At 36.4% G+C, this 26,080-nt stretch overlaps 1 protein-coding gene across 2 annotated transcripts in view; it reads right to left on the bottom strand.

The window, feature by feature from the left end:
- Window positions 1-26,080, bottom strand: part of LOC103496088 (DExH-box ATP-dependent RNA helicase DExH7, chloroplastic) — an 85,322-nt gene that overhangs the window by 12,063 nt on the left and 47,179 nt on the right. For both annotated transcript variants that reach the window (XM_008457814.3, XM_017046418.2), the window contains exons 18-25: window positions 16,967-17,113; window positions 16,756-16,857; window positions 16,518-16,670; window positions 11,433-11,537; window positions 8,968-9,108; window positions 8,760-8,849; window positions 8,624-8,680; window positions 7,938-8,021 (exon numbers count right to left, since the gene is read on the bottom strand). In XM_008457814.3, the coding sequence (XP_008456036.1) occupies window positions 7,938-8,021; window positions 8,624-8,680; window positions 8,760-8,849; window positions 8,968-9,108; window positions 11,433-11,537; window positions 16,518-16,670; window positions 16,756-16,857; window positions 16,967-17,113 (879 nt within the window). The remainder of the gene's footprint in view (window positions 1-7,937; window positions 8,022-8,623; window positions 8,681-8,759; window positions 8,850-8,967; window positions 9,109-11,432; window positions 11,538-16,517; window positions 16,671-16,755; window positions 16,858-16,966; window positions 17,114-26,080) is intronic.

Below are 26,080 nucleotides of genomic sequence, written 5' to 3'. Positions count from 1 at the left end.
ATGACTTACTCCTTTCATTGCCAATTGGTTTAAGATAAAATCCAATGTTATCTAATATAGTATCCTGATGTAGAAGGAATAGAGTATTATGGTTAAATTTTTAAGTTATTAGGACTTTAGTTTCTTTGATTTATTAGGATTAGGATTAGTTTCTTTTATTAATTAGGATTAAGATTAGTTTCTTTTATTAATTAGGATTATGATTAGTTTCTTTTATTAATTAGGACTAGAATTAGTTTGCTTTTCAATTATAAATAGTGTACTTCTCTTGTATTCACAACTTTTAAACATTAATAAAATTCTGTCATTTGGTATACATCAATTTTGGTATCAAAGCAGCCATCTGAGCCAAAATGCTGACTGGCCATCAGTGGAAAATCGAGACACTCTTCATGACGCCGATCACAAGAGGGAGCTTTGTGAGTTGTGTTCATTGCCGAACAACACACATCTACCGAGGGGGAGCCCTTAAAATTAAAAAAAAAAAAGAGAGAAAAAAACTAAACATTTATCAAGATTTCGCAAGCATGAGATTTTATAGAAGAACTACTACAGTTTGGACAAAAATTATTATTTTTGTTATGGAGAAATATGCAAGAACTTAAAAAAGATAACTCAAAACGTGGATCAGTCTTCAAAACATTTGCAAAGAACTTAAAAATGATGCAATTCAAGAAATTCACTGCAAGGAAGAAAACAATGAACAAAGATCAAGGAGCCCACACAAAATTTCAAAAGAAGAAGACATCATGATCAAAATTCTTGATGCTGAAGCGAAAACCATCGGTAAAGACAAGCAAATTGGGATTCATGTTGAAGAATATGATAAGCCGATTAAAGAAGAAATAACTTGTGGGAACGAAATAGATAAAAGTACTTTTAAATTGAAGACTGTGAGACAAACTAGAAAGGAAATCAATGTCGAAAATGGAGGAAAGTGACCCGACCCATGAATCTCTCCACAACATAAGAGATGTCAAAATTGAAGCTGTTGAAGAGGTAAAGAAGAGAATACTCGAGGAATAAACTTGAAAACTTAATTCCAGTTGATTGCGAAGCAACTTGGGAAATGCCATGTTTGGAATTGAAATGCAAGTATTCTAGCAAAATCGCTGGCAAGGCTTAGATAGTTGAACTGATAGACTCGACAAAGAAAGAAGGAGAAGATGATGAAGCAATGTGAGACTTGGTTATGCCGGCAATGGATCTCTTGAACAACATAATTCTTGGATAAAACTATGGTGATTTTGCTGAAAAATTTATTCTGTTTCAGAAGACAAATCTTGGATTGACTTGTGAAATTTGGATGCTGTTGATATTAGTTTTTCAGAGTTGTTTCCGTTAAAACGACTTACCTTTTATTTTTATCTTCATTTTCGTTTTAAAACTTGAAGACAAGTTTTTTTGGGAGGGATAGAATGATGTACTAGGAATAGGATATTAAGGTCAAATTCTTAATCAATTGGTTAAATTACAAAAAAATGTTCCTAAACTTTGTAATTTGTGTCAAAAAATACTCTTAAACTTTCAACATCTAAAAAATGCCCTAAAACTTTCAAAAAGGGTTAAAAAATACCCTTATTGTTTGTTTTGAATGAAATCTATTAAAGTTTTGTTTCAAAAATACCTCTGAACTATTGAAAAGTTTCATAAATACCCTTGAGCTTAAAGAAGTTAAAAAGTACTCTTATTGATCATAATTTTGCACCAATTTTCTCACCAACAAAAATTTCAAGTTAAAACCATAGTTTTAAATTTATTTGGCTATTAACACAGAGTGATATTCTGATAGATCTATCAGCATGAGATATTTTTTTTTAATTTCGCTAATCATTGTTTTAGTAAGTTCTATAGATAAATTTTTATTTTGGAATTTCGTGAGATTTTGGTGTAGATCCAATGGTAATTTTTATCAAAGAACTCTCTGCCTTCAATTGGTGAGAGAGTATGTACTTATAGATGAATTTTGAGTAGTTATTAGGGGTAGTTACAAGTGGTTAGGCAGCTGAATAACTAATCAGTTACAGCTGATTAGTTAGCTTCTTTAACAGTCTTTTCTAACAACTTAAAACAGTCTTTTTAACAGTTTATCAACAGACTGTTTAATAGGCTGTTTAACAGCTTTTCTAATTACATTATTTACATCATTCCACCCCTTATTATGGACTTGTCTCGAAGTCCATTAGTGTGCAAGCTTGAACTCGTCCGGTGCATAATAAGGCTTTAAATTGGCAATGTTAAACCCTGGGTGTATATTCATACCTAGTGGTAGTTCCACTTTGAAAGCGTTCTCTCCATATTTTTCTAGGATTCGTACTGGGCCGATCTGTCTATCTTTCTATTTGTTATAAGTGCCGGATGGGAATCTACTCTTCTTTAGGTGCACCATTACTAGGTCTCCCTTAGCAAATTTAGCTTGCCTTCTTTTCATATCAGCTGCCTTCTTATAGGAATCTGTAGTTTTCATGAGGTGATCGGTGACTTCCTTGTGTAGTTGTTCAAGTTTCTCTGCCATACTTTCAGCTTCTTGATTAATGTCTACTGTTGTAGGGAGGGAAGCAAGGTCGGTCAACCTTGGCTGTTTAGTATAGACTATTTCAAAGGGGCATTTGTTTGCTGACCGGTTTCTCATGTTGTTTAATGCGAACTCTGCTTGTGCTAGTGATAAATCCCATTGCTTAGGCTTAGACCCTCTAAGGCATCTTATGAGATTCCCTAATGTTCAGTTAGTCACCTCTGTTTGGCCGTCTGTTTGAGGATGAGCAATGGTGCTATATTTGAGAGTGGTATCAAGCTTCCTCCATAAGATTCTCCAAAAATGACTTAAGAATTGTCTTAGGAATCCCATGTAATCGTACTATCTCTCTAAAGAAGAGATTTGCAATATATATACATCGTTCGTTTTTTTACAAGCAACAAAATGGGTAATTTTACTGAACTGGTCTACTACAACCATCACAGAGTCATAGGTTCTTTGAGTCTTAGGGAAGCCAAGCACAAAATCAATGGAAAGATCTTCCTATATGGATTTTGGGATAGGTAACGGGCAGTATAGGCCGGCATTAGTGCTTGATCCCTTTGCTTTTTGACAAATGGAGCATCTCTTGACAAAATTATTGGAATCCCTTCTTAGATGTGGCCAATAGTATCTTTTGGATACTAAATCATACGTTTTATCTTGGCCAAAGTGGCCGGATAAGCCTCCTGAATGAGCTTCTTTAAGTAATGCTTCTCGTAAGGAGGTGTGCGGTATGCATAGTTGTTCTCCTTTAAAGAGAAATCCCTCTACAATATGGTAATCATTAGCCTTTAGGTAGTTGTTGCATTTGTACCAAGTTTCTGCAAAGTCAACGTCTTCTTTATAAAGACCAGGGAGATGTTTAAAGGCTTTGATTTCTGAAGATAGCAATGTAAGAAGGGAATTCTTTCTACTAAGGGCGTCAGTCACCTTGTTTTCTTTTCCAGCCTGAGGTTTGATAACAAAATCAAATCTCTATAGGAAGAAGGTCCATCGAGCGTGCATTCTGCTGATGCTTTTTTGGGAGTGAAGATATTTTAGTGAAAAGTGATCGGTTAAGAGGAAAAATTCTCTAGACAGTAGGTAATGCTCCCACTGTTTTAATGCTCGGATAAGGGCTTACAATTCCTGCTCATATGTGCTCCATGATTGTCTAGATATGTTGAGCTTTTCACTAAAATATTCAATAGGGTGTCCTTTTTGAGATAGAACAGCTCCTATTTCCATGCCACAAGCATCTACTACAACTTCTTTAAGCAATCGGTAAGTGAAGCAACGATAGAACTGAAATTCTTTATGAACTTCCTGTAAAAAGAAGCTAATCCAAGAAAGGCTTGGATTTCTTTGATAGAAGCTAGGATTGGCCAAGTTCTAATTGCTTCAATTTTCTTAGGCTCCATACTAATCTTCCCTTCTTTAATGATGAACCCAAGGAAAGAAAATTCTTCCTTTAGAAAGATGCATTTTTTCATTTTTTCTAATTGATATACAATTCTGTTTCGGTCAGCACTTGAAACAGTTTTCTGAGATGCAGCATGTGTTCATCCTTTCTACTGCTGTAAACAAGTATATCATCGAAGTAAACTCTTATAAATTTATTGAGGAAAGGATGGAGCACCTGATTCATCAATCTCATGAAGGTGCTGGGTGCGTTAGATAATCCAAATGGCATAACCATCCATTCAAACAAGCCCTCGTTAGTTTTAAATGCTGTTTTCCATTCATCTCCTGGTCTAATTCGTATTTGATGGTAGCCACTTTTTAGATCAATCTTTGAAAAGATATTAGCCTTACCCAATTAATCTAAGAGATCACCAATTCGAGGAATAGGGAACCTGTATTTTACAGTTATTCGATTAATTGCTCTGCTTTCTACACACATCCTCCAACTTCCATCTTTCTTAGGTGTAAGTAGAGCTGGTACTGCACAGGGGCTTAGACTTGGCTTAATGTGTCCTTTCTTCAACAATTCTTCAATATTTTTATGAAGAATCTGATATTCATGAGGATTCATTCGATAGTGGGCCAGATTCGGCAAAGATGCTCAGGAATCAAGTCTATTTGGTGCTGAATATCTCGTAAACGTGGTAAGCCATGTGGTTCTTTTTTCAAGTGAGGAAATTCAGCAAGTAATTGCTGTAACTCAGGTTCCATAATTCCCCGTTGTTCTCCTATGGACTTATCAACAACAACCAGCCTTAGGATGTCTCTTTCTCTTTCACTGATCAATTTCTTTCCACCGACGGTGGTAAATAGCTGCCCCTTAGTCTTCATGTGCTTTGCTCCATTATTTTTTGATAGAGGAAGTAGAACAATCTTCTTCCCCATCCAATAGAACTCATAGGTATTTTCTCTCCCCTTATGCAAGGTTTGAGTGTCGTGTTGCCATGGTCTTCCTAGGAGCAAATGACATACGTCCATGTCTATTACATCACAAATAATTTGATCTTTGTATCCACTTCCAATGGAAAGTGGCACGGTGCAAATTTCACTCACTAAAGTTTCTCCACCCTTGTTTACCCAACCAATCTTGAAGGGATTAGGATGTGTTTCTGCCTTCAGATTTAGAGTAGTTACAAGCGTCTTCGCTATGAAATTCTCACTGCTTCCGCTATCAATAATCACGTCACACACCTTCCCATTGATCGTGCATCTGGTTTTGAACAAACAGTGGCGCTGAGGATTGGTTTCTTCTTTAGGGGCAATTAGGACTCTTTGTATAACGCATCATCAGCTTCAATTAACTTGGTTTCTTCTTCCACTGTTTTGCTGTCATCCCTTGCTGAATCATACTCTTCTTCAGCCAAAGCTATCGTCTTTCGTTGAGGACAAGTATTAGATAAATAACTAGTTTGGTCACACCTAAAACACTTGCCTAATGATGGTCGATTGTAATTATTCTGAACCTTTCCCTTGCCTGCGTTTTCTTTCTTCTTGGTTGCCTCCTGTGCTTCAACATCTTTGCTTTTTTCTGCAACAGATGTTGAAGGCTGCTCATTTGTTTTATTACTGTAAGATTGCTTCTTGGAAAAATCCGTTTCCCACGTAGTCTTTCTATTAGTATTCCTCAATCTTGCAGCCATCATTTCTTCTACAGTTTCTGCAAGAGAAATAGCTTCAGATAAAAAAACGAAATGGCTGCAACTTTACCTTCTCCTTTACATCGAACCTTAGGCCACCAATGAACCATGCAACCTGATGTTGTTTATTCTCACTCAGATTGGTTCTAGCACTTAGCTTGTGAAATTCTTTAATGTATTCTGCTACTGATTTGCTTCCTTGGCGACAATTTTGGTACTGGTTGTACAAGGTTTGTTCATAATTTGGAGGTAGAAAGCGTGCCTTCATAAGTTTTTTCATCTTCTCCCATGAACAAATAGGTGGCTTGCCATACCTTTGTCTGTTTATTTCAAGTTGATCCCACCATGCCGAAGCTCCTCCACGTAACTTTAGAGCCACTAGGTGCACCTTCTTTCTATCGAAAGTATCCATATAATTGAAGAAATTTTCAGTGTTTTCAATCCAATCCAAAAAAGATTCAAGATCATGCTTACCCTTATAGGTTGGAAGATCAATTTTCATCTTATAATCATGATGAACTTCCCTTTGTGCTTCATGTCCTCTATAAACTTGTCTCATTTGCATATCTCTATTATCATTCCAAATATTTCCTTGCTCATCACTGCTGGAAGAATCACATTCTTGCCCATTTTGCCAAGCTTCATATTCCTCCATTGAATCATTGTCGGCATATCGCAGTGGATTCTCCATTGGCCTCTTTCTTTGGTCATTTCTTTGATTGGGCAAGTTTCTGAAATTCCTTCGAGCTCGTCGGCCTCCTCTGTTTCCATCATTCTGGTCATTATTTGCGTTGGCTTCAATTCTTGCCAGAGCCGGTAGTCCGTCCATCCTTCGAGTCAATGTCTTCAAAGTATCCATCACTCTATCGAACTTCTCGTGTAAATCTCCCAAGGAGTCTTCGACGGCCAGGAAGCACACTGTGGATGTCCTTGGAGAGAGGGCGGCGTTCTCTTCCACCTCTTCTTGCTCACGGTTGTCCCCCGAGGCAGGGATTCCTTCTCTTCGGCCGGCCATCCGTCCGAGGATTGGGGTCGCTCTAATACCAAATTTGGTGTAGATCCAATGGTAATTTTTATCAAGGAACTCTCTGCCTTCAATTGCTGAGAGAGTATGTATTTATAGATGAATTTTGAGTAGTTATTAGGGGTAGTTACAAGTGGTTAGGCAGCTGAATAACTAATCAGTTTATAACAGTCTTTTTAACAGTTTATCAACAGACTGTTTAACAGCTTTTCTAATTACATGATTTACATCAGATTTTGCGGAATTTTATGTTTTAACCAAGATTTAGAATATCGATGTTGATGGATATATCAGTCTTAATTTTACAGAAATTCCGATTTAGATGGATATTTCTGGAAAAATTATAAAAACAAAAAACTCAAATAAATTTAAATTAGTCAATAAATGTTTTATTAGTTTCAAATAAGTAAACTTGTCTATTATTTATATTATATTTATATTAGTGTCATTTTCTGTTTAATTTTTGTGATCCTTGGATTTTTCTACGATGTAATGGAAATATTGATTCACTTCTTCTATCGATATCGAATCTATGTAAATATGAAAATATCAATAGAATTATCAACATATTGATGTAAATTTAAACTATGGTTTTAACTTAAAATTTTGGTTTTTATTTTGTGTGTTAAAGAAATTTGGTGTAAAATTTGGATTAATTGCAGTATTTTTTAAAAACTTTTTTTGAAGTTTAAGGCTATTTATGAAACTTTTCAACATTTCAGAGGTATTTCTGAAACAAAACTTTAACGGTTTCCATCCAAAACTAATGGTAAAGATAACTTTGAACTCTTTTTGAAAGTTTAAGGGCATTTTTCACTACAAGCAAAGGAGCTGGTTAGACACTTTGGATATGGCAAAGAGGAATGCTGCAGCCTGGTCCTAATTTAGCCTTTACCAGATTTGAGTTCCATCTTTGAACTCTTCTTGAAAAAAAGGTACAAGGATTAGTTTCTTTGGTTTATTAGGATTATGATTAGTTTCTTTTATTAATTAAAACTAAGATTAGTTTGTTTTTCCATTATAAATAAAGTAAATTTTTAAAAGAAACAGTTTTACCAAGATTTGAGTTACATCATATCCTCATTAAGCTCAAATGAGCATTCGATCATTAAAAGAAATTGAGATATGATCCGAGAATGTGAACCCAAAAGAGGTACCATCTCAAAAGGGTATGTCAAAGATCTCACAATGGAAAAATCAAGTAACCTCACCATGTCTAGAAGATAGATGAGTTACTCCTCATTTTTAATTAGCTTTGAGATGGAACCCAAAGTTATCTAATATATTACAAAAGGATAAATTATTGAACGCATACCTTCCCAATCAATACGTCAACAGGTAATTTTGCTAAATGTTGTCCAAGAGGAGTCAATTCTTCATTGCCTTCAAGAGCTCCCACCTAAAAATTTGAACATTGGAGTGAAAGGTATCATTATTCTCCAGAACATAGATATTACGTTATGCTCAAAGAAGGGGGAAAACATATTTGTGCACAGAAATGCATTAATGAAATGATTTAAAACAAGTTTTCAAAAAAGTAGACGAACTATCTCTCGAGTCCCATTCCTTAGTAACATCATCCTCATGTGGAAGGTTTTGCTCAGAATGGGGGCTGGATTCCATGGCTTAATTTAATGCAATACTTGGTTAGAAAGAAATAAAAGTGTCTTGGTTGGAGAGCAATATAATTTTTTTTTTAAGACAAGAAGACCCCTTCAATGTATTTTCCGGCATTATGTTCAGCTTCATGCTTCGATCTTGATTCTTATTAAACATATTAGCTTTTGAGTTATATCTTCAACAGTTGGCTTCAAACTATAAGGCAGTCCACATTGGAAGATGAAATCCTGCTTCTCATTATAAAATGTGAATTACATAACATCGCATGATAGGAAATATGGCCCACAACAATCAAGGAAATGGATTCCCAGACCAAAGGAAAACAACGTTATCAAGAAAAAAGTAAAAGCAATAAATCATGGCGATAAAGATAATTGGTACCTCATATAATAATGATATTGCTGATGCCATAGCCTCTTCTCTAGGAGGCTCCAATGCCTGAAAGAAAAACAATTATTTGGCTACTGTAACCTATAGACAATATCATCAAGAGAGTTAGAGATACCAGAGTACTCACCTTTGATAAAAACGGCCTTATGTAACCCAGAGAAAGTAATTTAATCTGTAAACATAACTCTACTAAGGGCATCCGAAGCATCTCAGGGACCTAAGATCATAAAAAAGAATTACAAAATAGCCAGGAAAAATTTCATGACGTATAAAGGAGCATAAGTTGCATACCAGCGATGGAAATTTAAGAAGAAAACTTCACTGCAGATAAATACCTGAAAAGGGCGCATGAGCTTTTCATATCTGTGATGTGTGTATAAACAAAAGCAAGTACCAGGTCTCACACGTCCAGCTCTTCCTCGCCGCTGCCTAGCATTCGCTTGAGAAATCCAATCCTCAACCATGCTTGATAATTTCTACATGCGACCAATTTAAAGATAATAATCAATAAAATTATTCCGCAATCAGCTACTATCAATTTCAAATGGTCTAAAAGTCCAATGGGCAGAACTGATGGTGGGCAAACCAAGCACTTTTCAACAACTTTCAAATCATCTTTCAAATCTTCACGGAAACAAAGCATTAAGGTCTGATTTTAGAGGCTCCGAATGCAATAGCCCCTCAATTTCTTCCATCCTTCCCAAATTTTCAAATTCTTCATTGCTCACACTGAAAGGAGAATCAAATGTTATCTCACACTTCTTTTTGGATGGAATGACCGGAATATGGCATAAAGTGCTGCTCTTGTTATCTCACACTAGAGTATTCAAAGGCTTGAAGACTAGAGGATTGAGAATCTGACTTATTAACTTGAGAGAGAACTTAAATTTTAGCACAATTAACTTCTAAAACATCAGGATTCTGCCAGGGAATCAACTTCTGCTTAAGGAGTCTCTTTTTATTGGTTTCGTTTGATCTTTTTCTTCTAACAAAATGCTTTGAAAAAGGCTTGAATAAGTGCGGGAAATTTCTCACTTTTGGTTGGTGCTTGATCCTTTGTTTAGATGTAAATCTGACCGAGGAAGAAGTTAAAGAAGAAGCACTTGAAAGGGAGGAAGAGAAAAGAGGAACTCTTTGAATTTTTTCCGGACAAGGGGTTGCAGTGATTTTTTTTTAAATGGAGACAAGCCTTTTTATTAATAATAATAAATGAGACTAATGCTCAAAGTACAAGAGTATTATACTATGAGCAAAATAAGAAAAAAAAACAAAATCATCCAAACAAACTACACAAAGATGAACTCGGGCAATACAAAAGGGAAAAACGACCAAAACAAACAATCACAAAGAACAAGCTAATAAAGCGAAATCAAACAGAAAAATTGAAATTACACAGAATCAAAATGAAGAGATCTGAATGCAAAGCATAACGAAATATCTCTCGAAAGGAAAACATTCAAATCTAGAGACTAGCAAAAAGATGCAACCGGAAATCTCGAAGCTACCATGCCAAAGTAGTCCAGAACCTAGAAGAGGCCCCCCCCCCCCTCCCCCCCCAATGAAGAGAAAAACCCGAGAGACTAAAGATGAACCAAAATCTGGAAGAAGACATTTAAACAGCTTAGACAAGTTTAGCTTTTTGAAGGTTTGGCTTCCACTACCCAACTAGTGGAATTACATGGCCTTTTAGCCATACTAGATTTCCAAAAGCTGAAACCCCTGGCTTTTGAAACATCAAGAATGGAAGGTACTAACGGCTCAGAAGAAACATGGGATAGCTCTCTGCCAACAGAAGAACTTGGAACAGTTGTAATGAGGCCATGTGACTGTTGGGCTGTCTTCGAGGATAAAGAATTAGGCTGTCATTTAAATTTTTGTTTACAACAAAACTAACTCTCAAATTCTTATTGGGTTCCGAAAATGACTCAGCTGTCGGTTCATTAAACTTGTGAATGACTCTTGGAATTTCATTGGGCAAAATGGTTGACACGGCTGGAGCTTTCTCTTTCCTCTTTAAAATCACCTCTTCAGTCTCCTGTGCAAGAATAATGTTAGACATATACTTATTGGTTCGGTTATGATGAAAAACGCTTCCTTGCTTTGGAGCAATGCTGTCAAGGCAATTTTGATGGAACTGTGGTTTGAGAGAAATCAGCTAGTCTTCCACAATAAAGCCTCCTCTTGGTCTGATAGATACGAGTTCGCTCGCCTGAATGCCTCTTCGTGGTGCTCCCTAAGTACACAATTTAAAGACTTCTCTGTGCAAGATAACTTACAAAATTGGCAGGTCTTTATCTTCCCTTCTTGCTGATGCTTCAGAATTGGCTCATAGCCTTTGGTGTTTCTAATAGTTTCCGAATCTTTCTTTGTCTGGCTGTATTTTTTATTTCTAGTCTTGTTAGAAGTAGTTTCTTATGTTTTTTTCTTTTCGGTTGTATTGGCTGTTGTTAGCCCTACACATCGACATTATTAGTTGTTTTGTCTTTATATTATGTGCGGATATGATGAGAGTGTTAAGGAGGTGCCAACCTAGTTAAGATGTCCGGGTGTGCCTTTTGATCCTTTGTTTGTTTGCTCATTGGATAATTCTCTCGTACTATGAGCTTTTGTTTATTGTTTATTTATTAATAAATGAGGCTGTTTCCTTTAAAAAAAAAAACTCCAAGCCACCAAAATAAAAGTCCCCATAGACTTCCCCAAAATAGCAAATGAAGACAAAAATTTGTGAAAAATATGTATAAAGGGAATGCCATCACCACCCAACTGCAATTAAGGTTATGGTAATACAAAAAAGTGTGACCTTTTGAGGATTGTAACGGTTCTCTTTATGTCTTCCACTGTCTATCACATAAACCACATCATCGATCGTAATACTGGTCTCCGCAATATTTGTGGCTATTATAACCTGAATTCCAAGATTAAAGATATTTCATAATCATCAACATAAACACCATAGATGTAAAGAATTAAAGAGCAAAAGAAAGCCGGGTCGAATCAAGTTCAAACGTAGAAGAATAGGCAAAACAGAAGAAATAGCATTCAGCTTCTGTGGACATTTTACTACTGCTAAATTTCTTCTCTCACCCTAATATGTACAAAGGTATATTTAATAAATGATAAGTTACAACTCATCAAGGGTGTTCAAATGGCACGAGTGCTCAAACAACTCGAACTACCTGATCCAAATTGTAAGGGTTGGGTTTGAGTTACACTTTTACAAACTCGGGTCAACCCAACCCTAGCCCGAATTGCTAATATTATTAAAAGGGAAATTGTCAAAAATAGAACATTTGACAAAATATTTACACTTCATAGACAAATCAAGTTTAATGAATTTTGTCTTTTAGTGGTTTCGTTCTATGAAGTGTAAATAATTTGTCAATTTTTTCTATTTTTTAAAAAACCCCATATTAAAAAATCTATATTAACTTATAAAATATCATAACTCATATATATTGTTATAATGTTTGTAATAGATATCTTGGATTTTGATATATAACCATTGAGTTTTATGAAAATTTAGTTATTATTATGTGTTGTAGACAAATTTAAGTATTTTAAGTTAATAAAAAAAATGTACTTAAAAAAGAAAAGAGAAAACAAATAACCCAACAACCCAACCCAAGGTTGGGTTGGAGATCCTGTTCGGGTTATTTGGGTAGCCAACCCAATCAACCTAAATTTTCGGGTTGGTCCAAAAAATCCCTTCAACCCAACCTAATCGAACCCATGTCACCCTTACTACTCAGCTAGGAAGCAAAAAATACCGACATGCAACACGCCATTTTTCAAAAAATTAGGACACGACACGTCGGGGACACGTCAACTTTTTACATAAAACATTTGAAATATATGTCATGCATATAATTATATAAACATATTATATAACAACGATTCCAATTAAAAACATCAAAATAACAAGTTGAGAGCTATAAAACACAACGAGTTTTAGTAGAATAGTTTGTTCAAAGCCAAAAGGAAAAAATTTACAAAATTACAAAACTACAAATTAAAATCAAGAACATATCTTCATTCGTCTCCAATGATCTCTTGAGAAACCTGGACTTGAGCCTCACCACCAACATCGATAAAAACTATAGCTTCTAATTCTGGTTCATCCAAAGATAAACTAGCCACCTCAAGCATTCCTACATCTTCAAATGAATCAAACAAATCCCTAGTAATTTCCACATTTTTGTCTATCCTTTGAGATATTCAGGAGTTCTTCTTGATAAAAGAGGTAGATTGCTATAGATGTACATCAAGTCCTCGGCACGTTTCAGTGTCATTTTGTTTCTTCTTATGGAGTGCACAAATGAATATGTACTCCAATTTCTCTCACAATAAGAGGAGGATGAAGGTTGAACCAATAACTTCATAGCTAGTGACCGTAAAGTTGGAGTGAAGGCACCGTAGATGGCCCACCAACTCTTCGGAGGCTATCATATCTATTATGTATGGATTCGTGGTCAACAAACTGTAAAACTGTACAAACATTGTAGAGAAATTGAAATTCAATGTTCACTTTTGTGCGCTCATCCTCTGAACTAAAATATTTCTTTATACATTCATCCTTTCTCTTGATACTTCTACGTCTGGATGTCGTGGAACTCAAGACTTGTCTTCTTGAAACCATTGTGGGCTATAATACCTAAATTAAATTTTAAAATGGACCAAGCTTTAGAGAATGTTTAGGAATTGAAAAAATAAAATAAAGATCTAAGATGAATACCTTGGATTTAGAAAATGGAGAGGGGTGTTATTTTTATTCCATCGATCAATCAAAATTTGATGCACCGCGTCATAAAAAGATGAAAATTCATCGACGCGCTTTCCTTCATGTTTATAGATTTCCAATTTCACTTTTTTATCATGGTGTCCCACATATCATATACCAAATGAAGACAAGGTTTGTCTGTATCACAAACTCTAATCATATCATAAATAGGAGCAGTAAAAGAAAGGATATAATCAATCTTATCCCACCAAATATCATCATGCACCAACTCCTTTTCACATTTTGCTTTCACCACATCATCTTCTCTATAGCATTCCCACTTATCATTGATAACCATTGTTTGCAAAACACCCGTACTAAGTTCAAATCTTTTAAGCATAATGATAGTAGATGAGAATTGTGTTTTTGCTACTGCAAGTAACTTCAAAGACACAAACTCATTGACAATAGCTAGTCTCATCGAATGATTCATGATAAAGTGTTCGATAAACACAACACTTTCAGAAATTTCAGAAATCAGCTATACTCTGTAAATAAATGTTGATTACTGTCAATGCTTCTTGCAGCATATGTGTTCTTCAAGGCAAGATTGAGGGTATGAACTAGGAAACTGTGATTCAATATTTTGTCCTGCACCCTTACAATTTGCAGCATTGTAGTGATTATTTGAATCACATTCTCGTGTCCCACCTCATTGATAACTTCTTTCATCAAATTTGCAATGAAATATTTATCTTTTGTCTCACCTGAGCGATCTACAGCTTGAAGAAACATCGGTCCTCCCGTCACTGCCATAAAGTTAATCAATGGCCTCTTCTGCGAATCACTCCATTAATTGCTGATAATACTTACTCCCTTTGTAGACCAAGTACTTTTAATAGATGCCAACAATCTCTCGACATTTGCTTTTTCTCTTTGAAGAAGACTTGTTCTCAATTTATTATACCCCGAAGGTAAGTAAGCTGACAAATAATTATTTGCAACCAAAGCAAAAGTGTTCACATAATGTAGCAAACCTGAAGAACAAAACATTCTAGCTATCTCGAATCTACTTGATCACGAAGTGCCAAGTTAAATGACTTCTCAAGAGCACTAACATTTCTTTTCCTTTTCTTTTGTTCCATTGGTGAAAAGGAATATGAATAACTACCCATGCTTCCCCTTCCTGATCCAAAATATTGAAATTCAACTTGCATAAGTCATGAAGGTGGTAATTGAACTTGCTTAGGAGCATTGTTTGCCACACGAACTTTAGATTCTTCTTCTAACCTTTGCATGTCAGCAAGATCTTTAGGAGCGACCTTACATACCCCAATCTCAAATCCGACCATTTTTAGTAGGTGCTCCCTAACTCTTGTGTAAGAACTTTTCCTCCTTTCTTGGCAAAAATTACATTGCGAAGCAAAATTCCCTCCTTCATCACTCAACCTTTCATGTTTTGTCACATATTGTCACAAAGGTTTTGTTTCGTCTTTGATAGTCATTCTTGAATTACTTTCGCTATGACTTGAAGATGATTATGCCATACTAAATTTAAAATAAAAACAGAAAAAAATAAACAAATAAGATTTTTGACTGCAACCGGCCACAAAGCAGAAAAAGAGAAAAAAGTAGGCAGAAAGTAACCGACGTGCGAGCTGGCGGGGAACGGTGTCAAAGGGGCAGTGGCAGCGACCGGCAAAACTCCCTAACGGCAGTTGGCAGAGACGTTCGTGAATTGTGGTCTACTGGTCAGCTTGCGTGAACATAAACTTAATATGGCAGTGTGAACGTAAATGATAAAGGAATAGGAATTCAGAGAGATGAAAGGAGAAGGGTTGCCGCTTGCCACTTGCCGCTAGTATTAAGAAAGCTAATATTTTAAAAAAAATAAAGTGGGCCGGATGGAAATTGGATTTTGCTTAAGTGAATTAAGAAAGCTAATATTTAAAAAAAAGGGAAAGTTGCGCATGTAGCAATTATATTCAAAATAATTAAGTATATAGCAACATTTTAAAAAAATTGCAAATATAGCAAAATCTGTCAAAATCTATCAATGATAGGAGTCTATCACTGATCAACCATGTAGCAAATGTTGGTCTATCACTGATAAACCATAAGAATCTATCAACGATAGAAGTATATCACTGATAGACTTTGCTATATTTGCAATTTTTTTAAAATATTACTACATACTTAATAATTATTCTAAAAATTGCTACCTGTTATAATTACCCTAAAAAAAAAAGAAAGTGGGCCGGATGGGAATAGGATAATGGGCTTGGGCTGTTTCTCTGTTTTCTTAATCCCACGTTTCCAGACCGTGTCATACTTTGACCGTGTTCGAAAATTGAAAAAAAAAATGGACACACCAGCTGGAGTGTCGGTGTCGGAGACGTGTCCGACATCGATACTTCGCCATATTAGAGGTGTCGGTGCTTCTTAGCTTACTTAGTATGTGAAGGACCAGTCCTCAAGAAAGTCTAAAACATATAGGACTTTCGTGTGAATATATTTAGGCCTAACAAAAACTAGGAGAGCATATAGAATTTTGAAAACAATTCAAACAGACGTATGCCAGTTGATTTCGAACCACATGTTAGTCAGAGCAACAAGAAAGAGCCAAATTGGCCTAATGATCGTAATTTATATAGTCTAATTAAAATTTAACTGCACAAAATATGTATTTTGTGCAAACTAGTTAATATTAACCAACTCTGGCAATGTGATTTTGCAGGTGCTGTTTGGAGTTGTTTCTTTAGGGCGTCTTGCTTTGACTTTTGCTTTGTCAGTGCTGAGGTTTGTAGAGAGACAATTGAGGATTGTCAAAATGTATATTACACACCACAGTGTAATATTTTGTGGTGTCTTTGGAACGAGAGGAATAATAGAAACAGTTGTAAAGAGGAGCGACAGACTGAGGAGCTTCTCTATTTTCCTTTCCGGCAGGATTGTTTCTATGTTCAATAGCAAGAGATCATGCATATTATTGATACTATTGATTCCTTTGTATTGACACAATTTCATTGGCCACAACCAAGTGAACTTTTAGTTCTCCATTAGATAAAACCCCTAGAATAGACTTGAACAAAATAAAATTAAAAATTAAAAACTCAACAAGAAGAAATAAAATACTTAGAAGTAGCCCCTGTATGTTACAAAACTTGCCTTGCGGATGCCATAAGGAGGCCGTAAAAACACCTTTTTTTGATCAGTAGATGCAATGGACGAATGCAAAGGAAGAATCCAATCAGAAGCCTGTCCACCAAATTGGTAAGAAGCAGCTAATCTATCATACAACAAGTGAATTTCTGACACTCCCTGTTATGCGAAACAGTTTTGAAGTTAAAAAAAATAAAAAGCAATACTAATAAAAATAAAAATGCAGAGAACAACAATAACTTACTGGCAAGAAAACAAGTATGGCTCCCTCATCAAAAGTTTTATCCACATGAATCACTAAATCTTCGAGAAGATCATAATCAATAACATGCTCATTTAATCTTTCCTGCATAATAAAATAATTGGACCATTATCAGCAGAACTATTGACCTTATGGTTTGACTTCAGAATCAGAGACAAAAATACTATGAGTATCTCATGTTAAAGAAAATTACCAGATTTTTATGTGTCAACTCACTATATGATTGATAACAATCTGAATTGTAGTAAGGATTCGTACAGGCTTCAGAAAGTAAAACATCGTCACCCCATCCGGATAATATGAGGTTTTTCTTTCCTCTTCGATAATTGACTGGAGCACTCTGAAGATATTCATGATATAAGAATTGGAAATTGACTTAATGGTAAACAAGATAGCTCACAATAGGCAATTGACAAGGTATATCATATTTGGAGGCTTTAGCCACAATGTAGTAAAAGTCTGATCTGAATCAAGAGTTTAAGCTACAACAAACGTCAAGCTGTGGGGGGAACAGTGATAATAGATTCCTCTTAAGCTACAACAAGATAAAACAGCTTATGATAAGCACTTGATATGAACAATTGACAATCTGCGGCATAGTATGGAATATGTATCTACTAAATAAAACATATACAACACTTTCATAAAGAACAGGGGTGGGTAATTGTAAATATAGCATATATTTTAAATACGATGTGATAGAAATAGCAATTGAAGTATAATTGTGAACAAAAGAAATTAGAACACATGATGTAGTAAATTTGCAAAACAGTTTTGGTTAAGCTATTTATTTAGTTTTTTTCTTTTTTTGAAGGTTTGTTGTTAAATCCTTTTTCATAGTGTTCTCTAAAAGAGAGAAAAAAAAATGTAAAGAAATGTAAATCCTTTTCTAGAAAAGGAGGTTTATAACTAATATAAATGAAGGGGTTTCGATGAGTAGAAAGTTAATTTCTTATACTACTTATTTGAGTCATAACAAGATCCTTTGGATTAGGTTTCTTGGAGAATTCTCTCCTTTGTCACTTGCGCTACACTAATACATGTAAGTCGATGAATACAACGATTACAGTTTTGATAGTTTGTATTAGGATATGATAGTGGTGCTATGGGGTGTCAACCTAGTTCAGACTAGTTGAGATGTTCAAGTGCACCTACTCTTTTCGAAACGAAAACAAGCCTCTACATTAACAAAATGAAATGAGATTAATGCTCAAAGTACAATAAAGTTATACAAAGAGCTATAATCACAAAGGACAAAAGATTAGGAGGCGTACTTAGGCATCTCAACTAGGTTGACACCCCCTTAGTGTCCACATCATATACGAACAGCTAACTGACAAATTAAAGTTGACCTACATAAGACCAAGACTCCTAACAACCCATACAAATGAGTAACAGAACACAGGACAAAAAATTCTAGGCCAAAGAACTTCAAAAACTCCAAACAAGGTAACAAACTAGAACCAAGACCACACTACACAATACAAAACAGCCACACAACAAAACAAAACAACTACAAGAAAAAAATTAAACTAGGTATCTTCAGCTGCTGCAATCAGAGAAAAGCCTGACAACTGGGAAATAGAACAAAGCCAGAAATGAAACCAGCTCTGAGCAAGGAAACAACTGGGAAAGACCACAGAAAAGCAAGAACTGCTAGAACGCTTGAATGAACATTGAACATCAACCAATGATATAAAACAAGGTAGAAAAAGAAGAGCGAGAAGAGTGATCAAGCCAAAATTAGGTCGCAATCTTCAACAATGGATCACAAGTGAGCTGGAATTTCAGAAAGAGAAAGAGGGGTTCTAAGGGAAAACTCCACTTTTGAAGCCAAAAGATCATCTTCAAGAAATAAAGCAGCCAATCTCCAACCAAAATTTCTATTTTCTCCGGAGAGGTTTGAGCTAAAGACTCAACACCATCACCCAAATTCTCACTGCTCATGCTGAAGGGAGAACCAACTTCTAACTCAAAATTCCTTTTTTGGTTGGAATGCGGTGGAGAGCATGGAACACCTCTTTGAGAATGAACATCCGAAATAGGATTGAAGACCGAGAATTTGAATTTCTGTATAAAGGGAAGGGGCAGATTTCTTGGTAGAAGGTGGTAAGTGAACACACTTCTAAATGATCCAGGTTGGAATCAGAAAAGGAAGAATGAAGAATGGGATAGCTTGGAGAAGATGCACCACGAGAAAATTATCCGAATGAGCCAAGCTATCTCAAAACTGACCAAAGGACAGCTAATTCATGGAATACTCTTTAACTATTTAAAACTGGCCAAAGGACAGCTAATTGTCTGGTAATGTCTCATTTCATTTATTCAATGAAAGAGCTTGTTTTCATTTAAAATAAAAAAGTTAAATACTGATTATAGTACATCATCAATGTGTAGGTTTATCGTGGATTTAGGAATATCAATGTCTAATATATATAATAAAACATCTTAATTACCAACAATTTTTTTTTGTGGAGACAAACTTCTTTATTGATAAGAACTCAAAGTACAAGAGAGTTATACAAAGAGAGCAATAAAGAAGATGTAATCGAGGGAGTCTTAGGGGGATCAGGAGGCGCACCCGGACATCTCAACTAGGTTGACACCCCCTTAGTGCCAAGCATCATATCTCGGAAAAACATAAAGGCAAAAGGCCAACAGAGGAACAATAATAATAACATCCAGAAAAACAGGAAAACATGACCAGAAAAAAAAAACAGAAAACAGAGACCCAATAATACAATCTCAAAATTAAAAATTTAAACAAGGCCAATCCTTCAAAGGTTCAAGGCTTCAGGCTGTGAAATATGCAATGCAGTGAAGCTGATGCAGCAACAGTTAGACTTGATCAAGAAAGGCATTCCAGTTGACGAACTCCTTTTTTAAGGAACACCAAGCTGACAGCATAAGATCTACTGCACGCATCATTTCTGCCATTTGATTTTGCTTGAACCATAATTCTGTGAGTAAAGCTTTTGACAAATTTTCCCATATGATGCGAGATTTTTTGGGTAAAATGAGACCGGACAGTAACTAAACCACACTAGCGCTTACTGAACGATCAAGGAGAAATCCTTTCCCAGCCAAAGGAAGAGACTGGACAGTACAAGCAAAGAGGACAAATCGAAGGAGAGAGACATTTATTGGGGGATTTCTTTTCCAAAATATATGAACTATTGAGGGACCCGAAGACCGCAATCCAAATCAAAATGTAATTCTCCGAAGGCTGCCTGATGTCCAAATTGCTGAAAAAAGGCGTTTATCCATCGAGGAGGCAGTTTTTAGGTGAGCTGAAAGAGACTTAACGGAAAACCGTCCATGGGGATCAATGGACCATGATCTAAAGTCATCGGACTAACTACTTTTTCAGTAGAGAGGAGGGATAGAAGTGATTGAAATTCTGCAATTTCTTCATCTTTCAAACTTCTTCTGAAGGCCAACATTACCAACATTAAAGTTAAACGATGACCAATAAAGCGATATTTGCTACATCTACCATTTATAAATATTATTTTTTTCTTCTTTTCTTCTTTTAAAGAAAATGTAACTTTTCATTCATAAAATGAAAAGAGACTAACATGTATTTTTCTAAAAGAAATAATTACAAATGAAGGTCCTTTTGTTGCTCTTCTTCATGTTCATCGGAGGGATGGGAGATATTTTTCATCAGAAATGCTCTAAGTTGCCCTTCAAATTCCATAGCTCAGTCTTAGCACTAATTCAGGAATCCAAAATGAAAGAAGTTTCCTTGGCCAGAGTTATGTCCTCTATGTTCAACAGTTATTGAAGACCCTCCACATTGTTTCTTTGAATGACGATTCTCATTAGATCGTTGGTGGCAACCTTTTTCCTTTTTAATCTTCATCGGACACGTTTTTGACACCGACACGCCAGTCACGCACTCCACCCTCTCTTCTCCGATTCTCCCCACCAGGCCACCAACCCTCTCTGCCCTAACCCACTCGCTGGTCGCCGTTGCTGCCCATCTCTCTCAAGTTCAGGATTCTTAAGAGAGCATTGGAGAAGAATGAAGTGTTAGACCCCCAATCAAGTTAGTTTACCAAAGAAGAAATAAAAATAATAAACAATAATAAGTAACAGAATTAGTTAAGGAAAGAGGTTAGCAGATTAGTTAGAAAACACATGTTAAATGTGCTAAGAAGAAATCAGTAAACTATGTGTATAAATAGATGGCCACAGGCGGGAAGAGGATAGGAAAAATTTAGTGTAAATCTGTACTTGAATCTTGAGAAGCAAGATCAAGAGATTGTAACAGAATTGATATCTCATCAATTCTGAGTGTTAGATATTTCTGAAATAAAGAAGGAAGGATATTCTTGATATTCTTGAACCGAGTCCTATCAAATTGGTATCAGATCCGTGATCCGATAAAATGGTACAAACCAGAATTGAGGAAAGACTTGAAGTAATCGATCAAGAAATAGCGCTGATGAAGAAGGAACTCGGGAAAATGCCGATCATCGAATTAAGTTTGAACGACATTGCGAAGAATATGCAGACGATGCAATCTCAGTCAGATAAGCAAGAACAGATGTTGCTGATGATAATGGAAACCAAAGCCAAAGATCGAACCACAACCGGTGAACGCAACGAGGAACCCAATGCGCACACGTCTGTGACAAATAAAGGAAAAGAGAAAGAAGCAACCTCCAGGAAATCGGCCATATCGGGCCAAAATAACTCCGACGACCGAAACGAAGGAAAAATAGAGACTGAAGAAGCTACGCCGGACCGGAATAAATTCAAGAAAGTCGAAATGCCCGTGTTCGCCGGAGAAGACCCAGATTCATGGCTCTTCCGCGACGAAAGGTACTTTCAGATTAATAAACTTTCTGATTCTGAGAAAATGCTTGTTTCCACGATTAGTTTTGGTGGTCATGCCTTAAATTGGTATCGGTCTCAAGAAGAAAGAGAAAAATTCATTAGCTGGTCAAACCTGAAGGAAAGATTATTAGTAAGGTTTAGATCGAGCAAGTATTAAGGAAATTCTTACGGGTCAAACAAGAAACTACAGTCGATGAGTATCAAAACTTGTTTGATAAACTCGTCGCACCATTGAGTGATGTCCCAGATCCTGTTGTCGAAGACACCTTCATGAATCGCTTGTTCCCATGGATAAGAGCAGAGGTGATACTTTGTCGACCCAAAGGATTGGCCGAAATGATGGAAGTCGCGCAACAGGTTGAGAATAGAGAAATCATACGAAACGAAGCCAATTTGAATGGCTTCGCGGGCGGGAAATACCCTCCGCAAAATACCGCAAACAACAGAGGAACGACAAACACTATCAGCGATAACAAAGCGAATGTCACCTTCCCAATGCGAACCATCGCTCTGAGAAGCTCTAATAATATCGAAATCCGTAAAGACACCAACTCAAGAAGATTGCCCGATGCAGAATTCCAAGCTTGAAAAGAAAAAGGACTCTGTTTTAGGTGCAACGAAAAGTACTCGGCTGATCATAAATGCAAAATGAAAGAACTACGCGAGTTGAAGATGTTTGTTGTGATAAAAGAAGGCGAGGAATATGAAATAATTGAAGAAAATACTGCCGAAGAAAAACCACTAGCACTACTGCAATTAGAAGAAGAACAGAAGACTTTTGCAGAATTATCCTTAAACTCTGTCGTTGGATTAAACGATCCTGGCACAATGAAAGTTAAAGGAAAGCTTCAAGAGAAAGAGGTGATCATTCTCATAGATTTTAGGGCCACTCACAATTTTATTTCTGAGAAATTAGTAGAATCACTATAATTGCCGATCAAGGAGACTGCTCTTTATGGCGTTATACTAGGATCGGGAACAGCAATACAAGGTAAAGGTGTGTGTGAAAATGTAGAAATTCAATTAGCGAATTGGAAGGTGAAGGAAGAATTTCTACCGCTGGAACTCGAGGGGTTGATGTTGTGTTGGGTATGCAATGGCTTCATTCACTTGGAGTAACAGTAGTTGATTGGAAAAACCTTACACTCACGTTTTCTAGCGAAGGGAAACATATCTCAATAAAAGGGGACCCTAGCCTTACTAAATCACGAATCAGTCTCAAAAGTATGTTTAAAACTTGGCTTGATCAAGATGAAGGATTTTTGATCGAATGTAGAGCAATACAAGTTTATAAAGAGAATGAGCAGACTAATGCAGCAACTACGACCCTTGAAGCTGAACCCTTGCAAAACATGTTGAAACAATTTGGAGATGTGTTTGACTGGCCGGAAAAGCTCCCACCAAGAAGAAGAATTGAACATCAAATACATCTCAAAGAAGGGACTAACCCAATAAACGTTAGACCCTATAGATATGGGTTTCAACAAAAAGCATAAATGGAAAAACTAGTAGAGGAAATGCTAACTTCATGGATTATTAGGCCAAGTAATAGTCCCTTTTCAAGTCCGGTACTGTTAGTTTAAAAAGAAAGATGGCAGTTGGCGTTTCTATGTCGACTACCGTGCAGTAAATAAAGCTACAATTCCAGACAAGTTCCCAATACCAGTGGTTGAAGAACTATTTGATGAGTTAAATGGTGCAACGCTGTTCTCAAAAATAGACCTCAAGTCAGGATATCATCAAATAAGAATGGTTGACAAAGATATCCCAAAAACGGCTTTTCGCACTCATGAAGGTCATTACGAGTTTCTTGTTATGCCGTTTGGATTAACCAACGCCCCACCCACTTTTCAAGCCTTGATGAACAACATCTTTAGACCATTTTTTAGAAAATTTGTTTTGGTCTTCTTCGATGATATCCTGATCTACAGCAAGAATGAGAAAGACCACGTAGAACATATTGAAAAGGTTTTCCTCACATTGAGAAGACATGCCCTATTTGCCAATAAAAAAAAGTGTAATTTTGGCCAGAAGAAGATTGAATACTTGGGGCACATCATATCAGGGGAAGGAGTAGAAGTAGATTCTGAAAAAATCAAAGCAGTTGCGGATTGGCCATGCCCAACAAACATAAAAGAAGTACAGGGATTCCTTGGATTAACAGGCTATTATAGGAGGTTCGTCCAACATTATGGGTCAATAGCTGCCCCTTTAACTCAACTCCTCAAAAAGGGTGGGTTTAAATGGAATGAAGAATCTGAAAAAGCGTTTCTAAAATTGAAATCTGCAATGATGTCCCTACCAACATTGGCTTTACCCAACGTTGAACTTCCCTTTGAAATAGAAACAGATGCGTCCGGTTTTGGAGTGGGAGCCGTGTTAGTTCAGTCAAAGAGACCCATTGCCTTCTATAGCCATACATTTTCCATGAGAGATAGAGTTCGGCCTGTATACGAACGCGAGTTGATGGCTGTTGTACTATCCGTACAAAGATGGAGACCATATCTACTTAGGGCAAAATTTATTGTAAAAACAGATCAGAAATCACTAAAATTCTTGCTGGAGCAGAGGGTTATCCAACCACAATATAAAAAATGGCTATCTAAATTACTTGGATATTCGTTTGAAGTGGTTTATAAACCAGACTTAGAAAATAAGGCAGCCGATGCCTTATCGAGAAGACCTCCAAACATACAATTAAACACCATATCAGCCCCATATTTGGTGGATTTGCAAGTCATAAAGAAGAGGTGGAAAAAGATGAAAAGTTAAAGAAAGTAATAGCCAATTTAAGCGAAGAAGATGAAGCTCAAACCAGTAAATTTACACTGAAGAAAGGCCACCTGCACTACAAAAATTGACTGGTAATCTCAAAAACTTCATCCTTAATTCCAGCCATGTTAAATACTTTTCATGACTCAGTGGTAGGAGGACACTCGGGATTCCTAAGAACATATAAAAGACTAGCAAGTGAGCTATATTGGGAAGGGATGAAATCGGATGTCAAAAAACACTGTGAGTCCTGCATAACTTGCCAACGTAACAAAAGTTTAGCTCTATCACCAGCCGGACTGTTAATACCACTAGAAATACCTCGTCAAGTTTGGAGCGACATCTCTATGGACTTCATTGATGGTCTACCTAAAGCAAAGGGATGTGATGTAATACTCGTTGTAGTAGATCGGCTCAGCAAATACAGTCATTTTTTGGCCCTTAAACACCCTTACACAGCCAAGTCAGTAGCAAAGATTTTTGTAAAAGAAATAGTCCGACTGCACAGATTCCCTTCCTCCATTGTCTCCCCCCAGGACGAGATATTTCTCAGCCACTTCTGGAATGAATTGTTCAAAATGGCAGGTACTAAACTCAGGAAAAGCACAACATATCATCCACAGACCGACAGACAAACGGAAGTGGTAAATAGAGGCCTGGAAACTTGTCTTAGATGTTTCTATAGTGAACGTCCAAAGGAATGGATTTTATGGCTACCTTGGGCCGAGTATTGGTATAATACTACTTATCAGAAAGCACTTGATATGTCCCCATTCCAAGTGGTGTACGGACGTAAACCTCCAACCTTGTTATCTTACGGGGAAAGGACTTTCAAATTCTTCGGTAGATGAACAGTTGAGAGAACGCGATGTGGCATTAGATGCATTACGGGAACATTTGTTGCTAGCATAACAACAAATGAAATTATATACTGACCGGAAAAGGCGACATGTTGAGTTCCAGATTGATGAATTGGTATTGCTTAAGATACGTCCATACCGACAAACCACTTTTGCGAAGGAAAAGGAATGAGAAGTTATCATCTCGGTATTTTGGACCTTACAAAATTCTGGAAAGAATTGGTGAGGTAGCTTACAGATTGGAATTACCAACGGATGCGACCATTCATCCTGTTTTCCATGTCTCTCAATTAAGAAAATTCGTGAGTAATCAGACGAATGTGTTTCCTACGCTACAAAACGTGACAGAGAAGTTTGAATGGCAATCTCAACCAGAAGAAGTGCGCGATTACAGACTAGACAAATCTGGGAAATGGGAAGTGTTAATTGCTTGGCAGAACCTACCGGACTATGAAGCTTCTTCGAAAGACTATGATGAAATAAGCAAGTGGTATCCTAATCTACACCTTGAGGACAAGGTGAATCTAAAAGGGGGAAGTAATGTTAGACCCTCAATCAAGTTAGTTTACCAAAGAAGAAATAAAAATAATAAACAATAATAAGTAACAGAATTAGTTAAGGAAAGGGGTTAGCAGATTTGTTAGAAAACACATGTTAAATGTGCTAAGAAGAAATCAGTAAACTGTGTGTATAAATAGATGGCCACAGGCGGGAAGAGGATAGGAAAAATTTAGTGTAAATCTGTACTTGAATCTTGAGAAGCAAGATCAAGAGATTGTAACAGAATTGATATCTCATCAATTCTGAGTGTTCGATATTTCTGAAATAAA

Source organism: Cucumis melo, chromosome 6 (assembly GCF_025177605.1).
Source record: "Cucumis melo cultivar AY chromosome 6, USDA_Cmelo_AY_1.0, whole genome shotgun sequence".
Taxonomy (NCBI): Eukaryota; Viridiplantae; Streptophyta; class Magnoliopsida; order Cucurbitales; family Cucurbitaceae; genus Cucumis; species Cucumis melo.
This window is presented reverse-complemented; position numbering and strand designations above follow the sequence as displayed.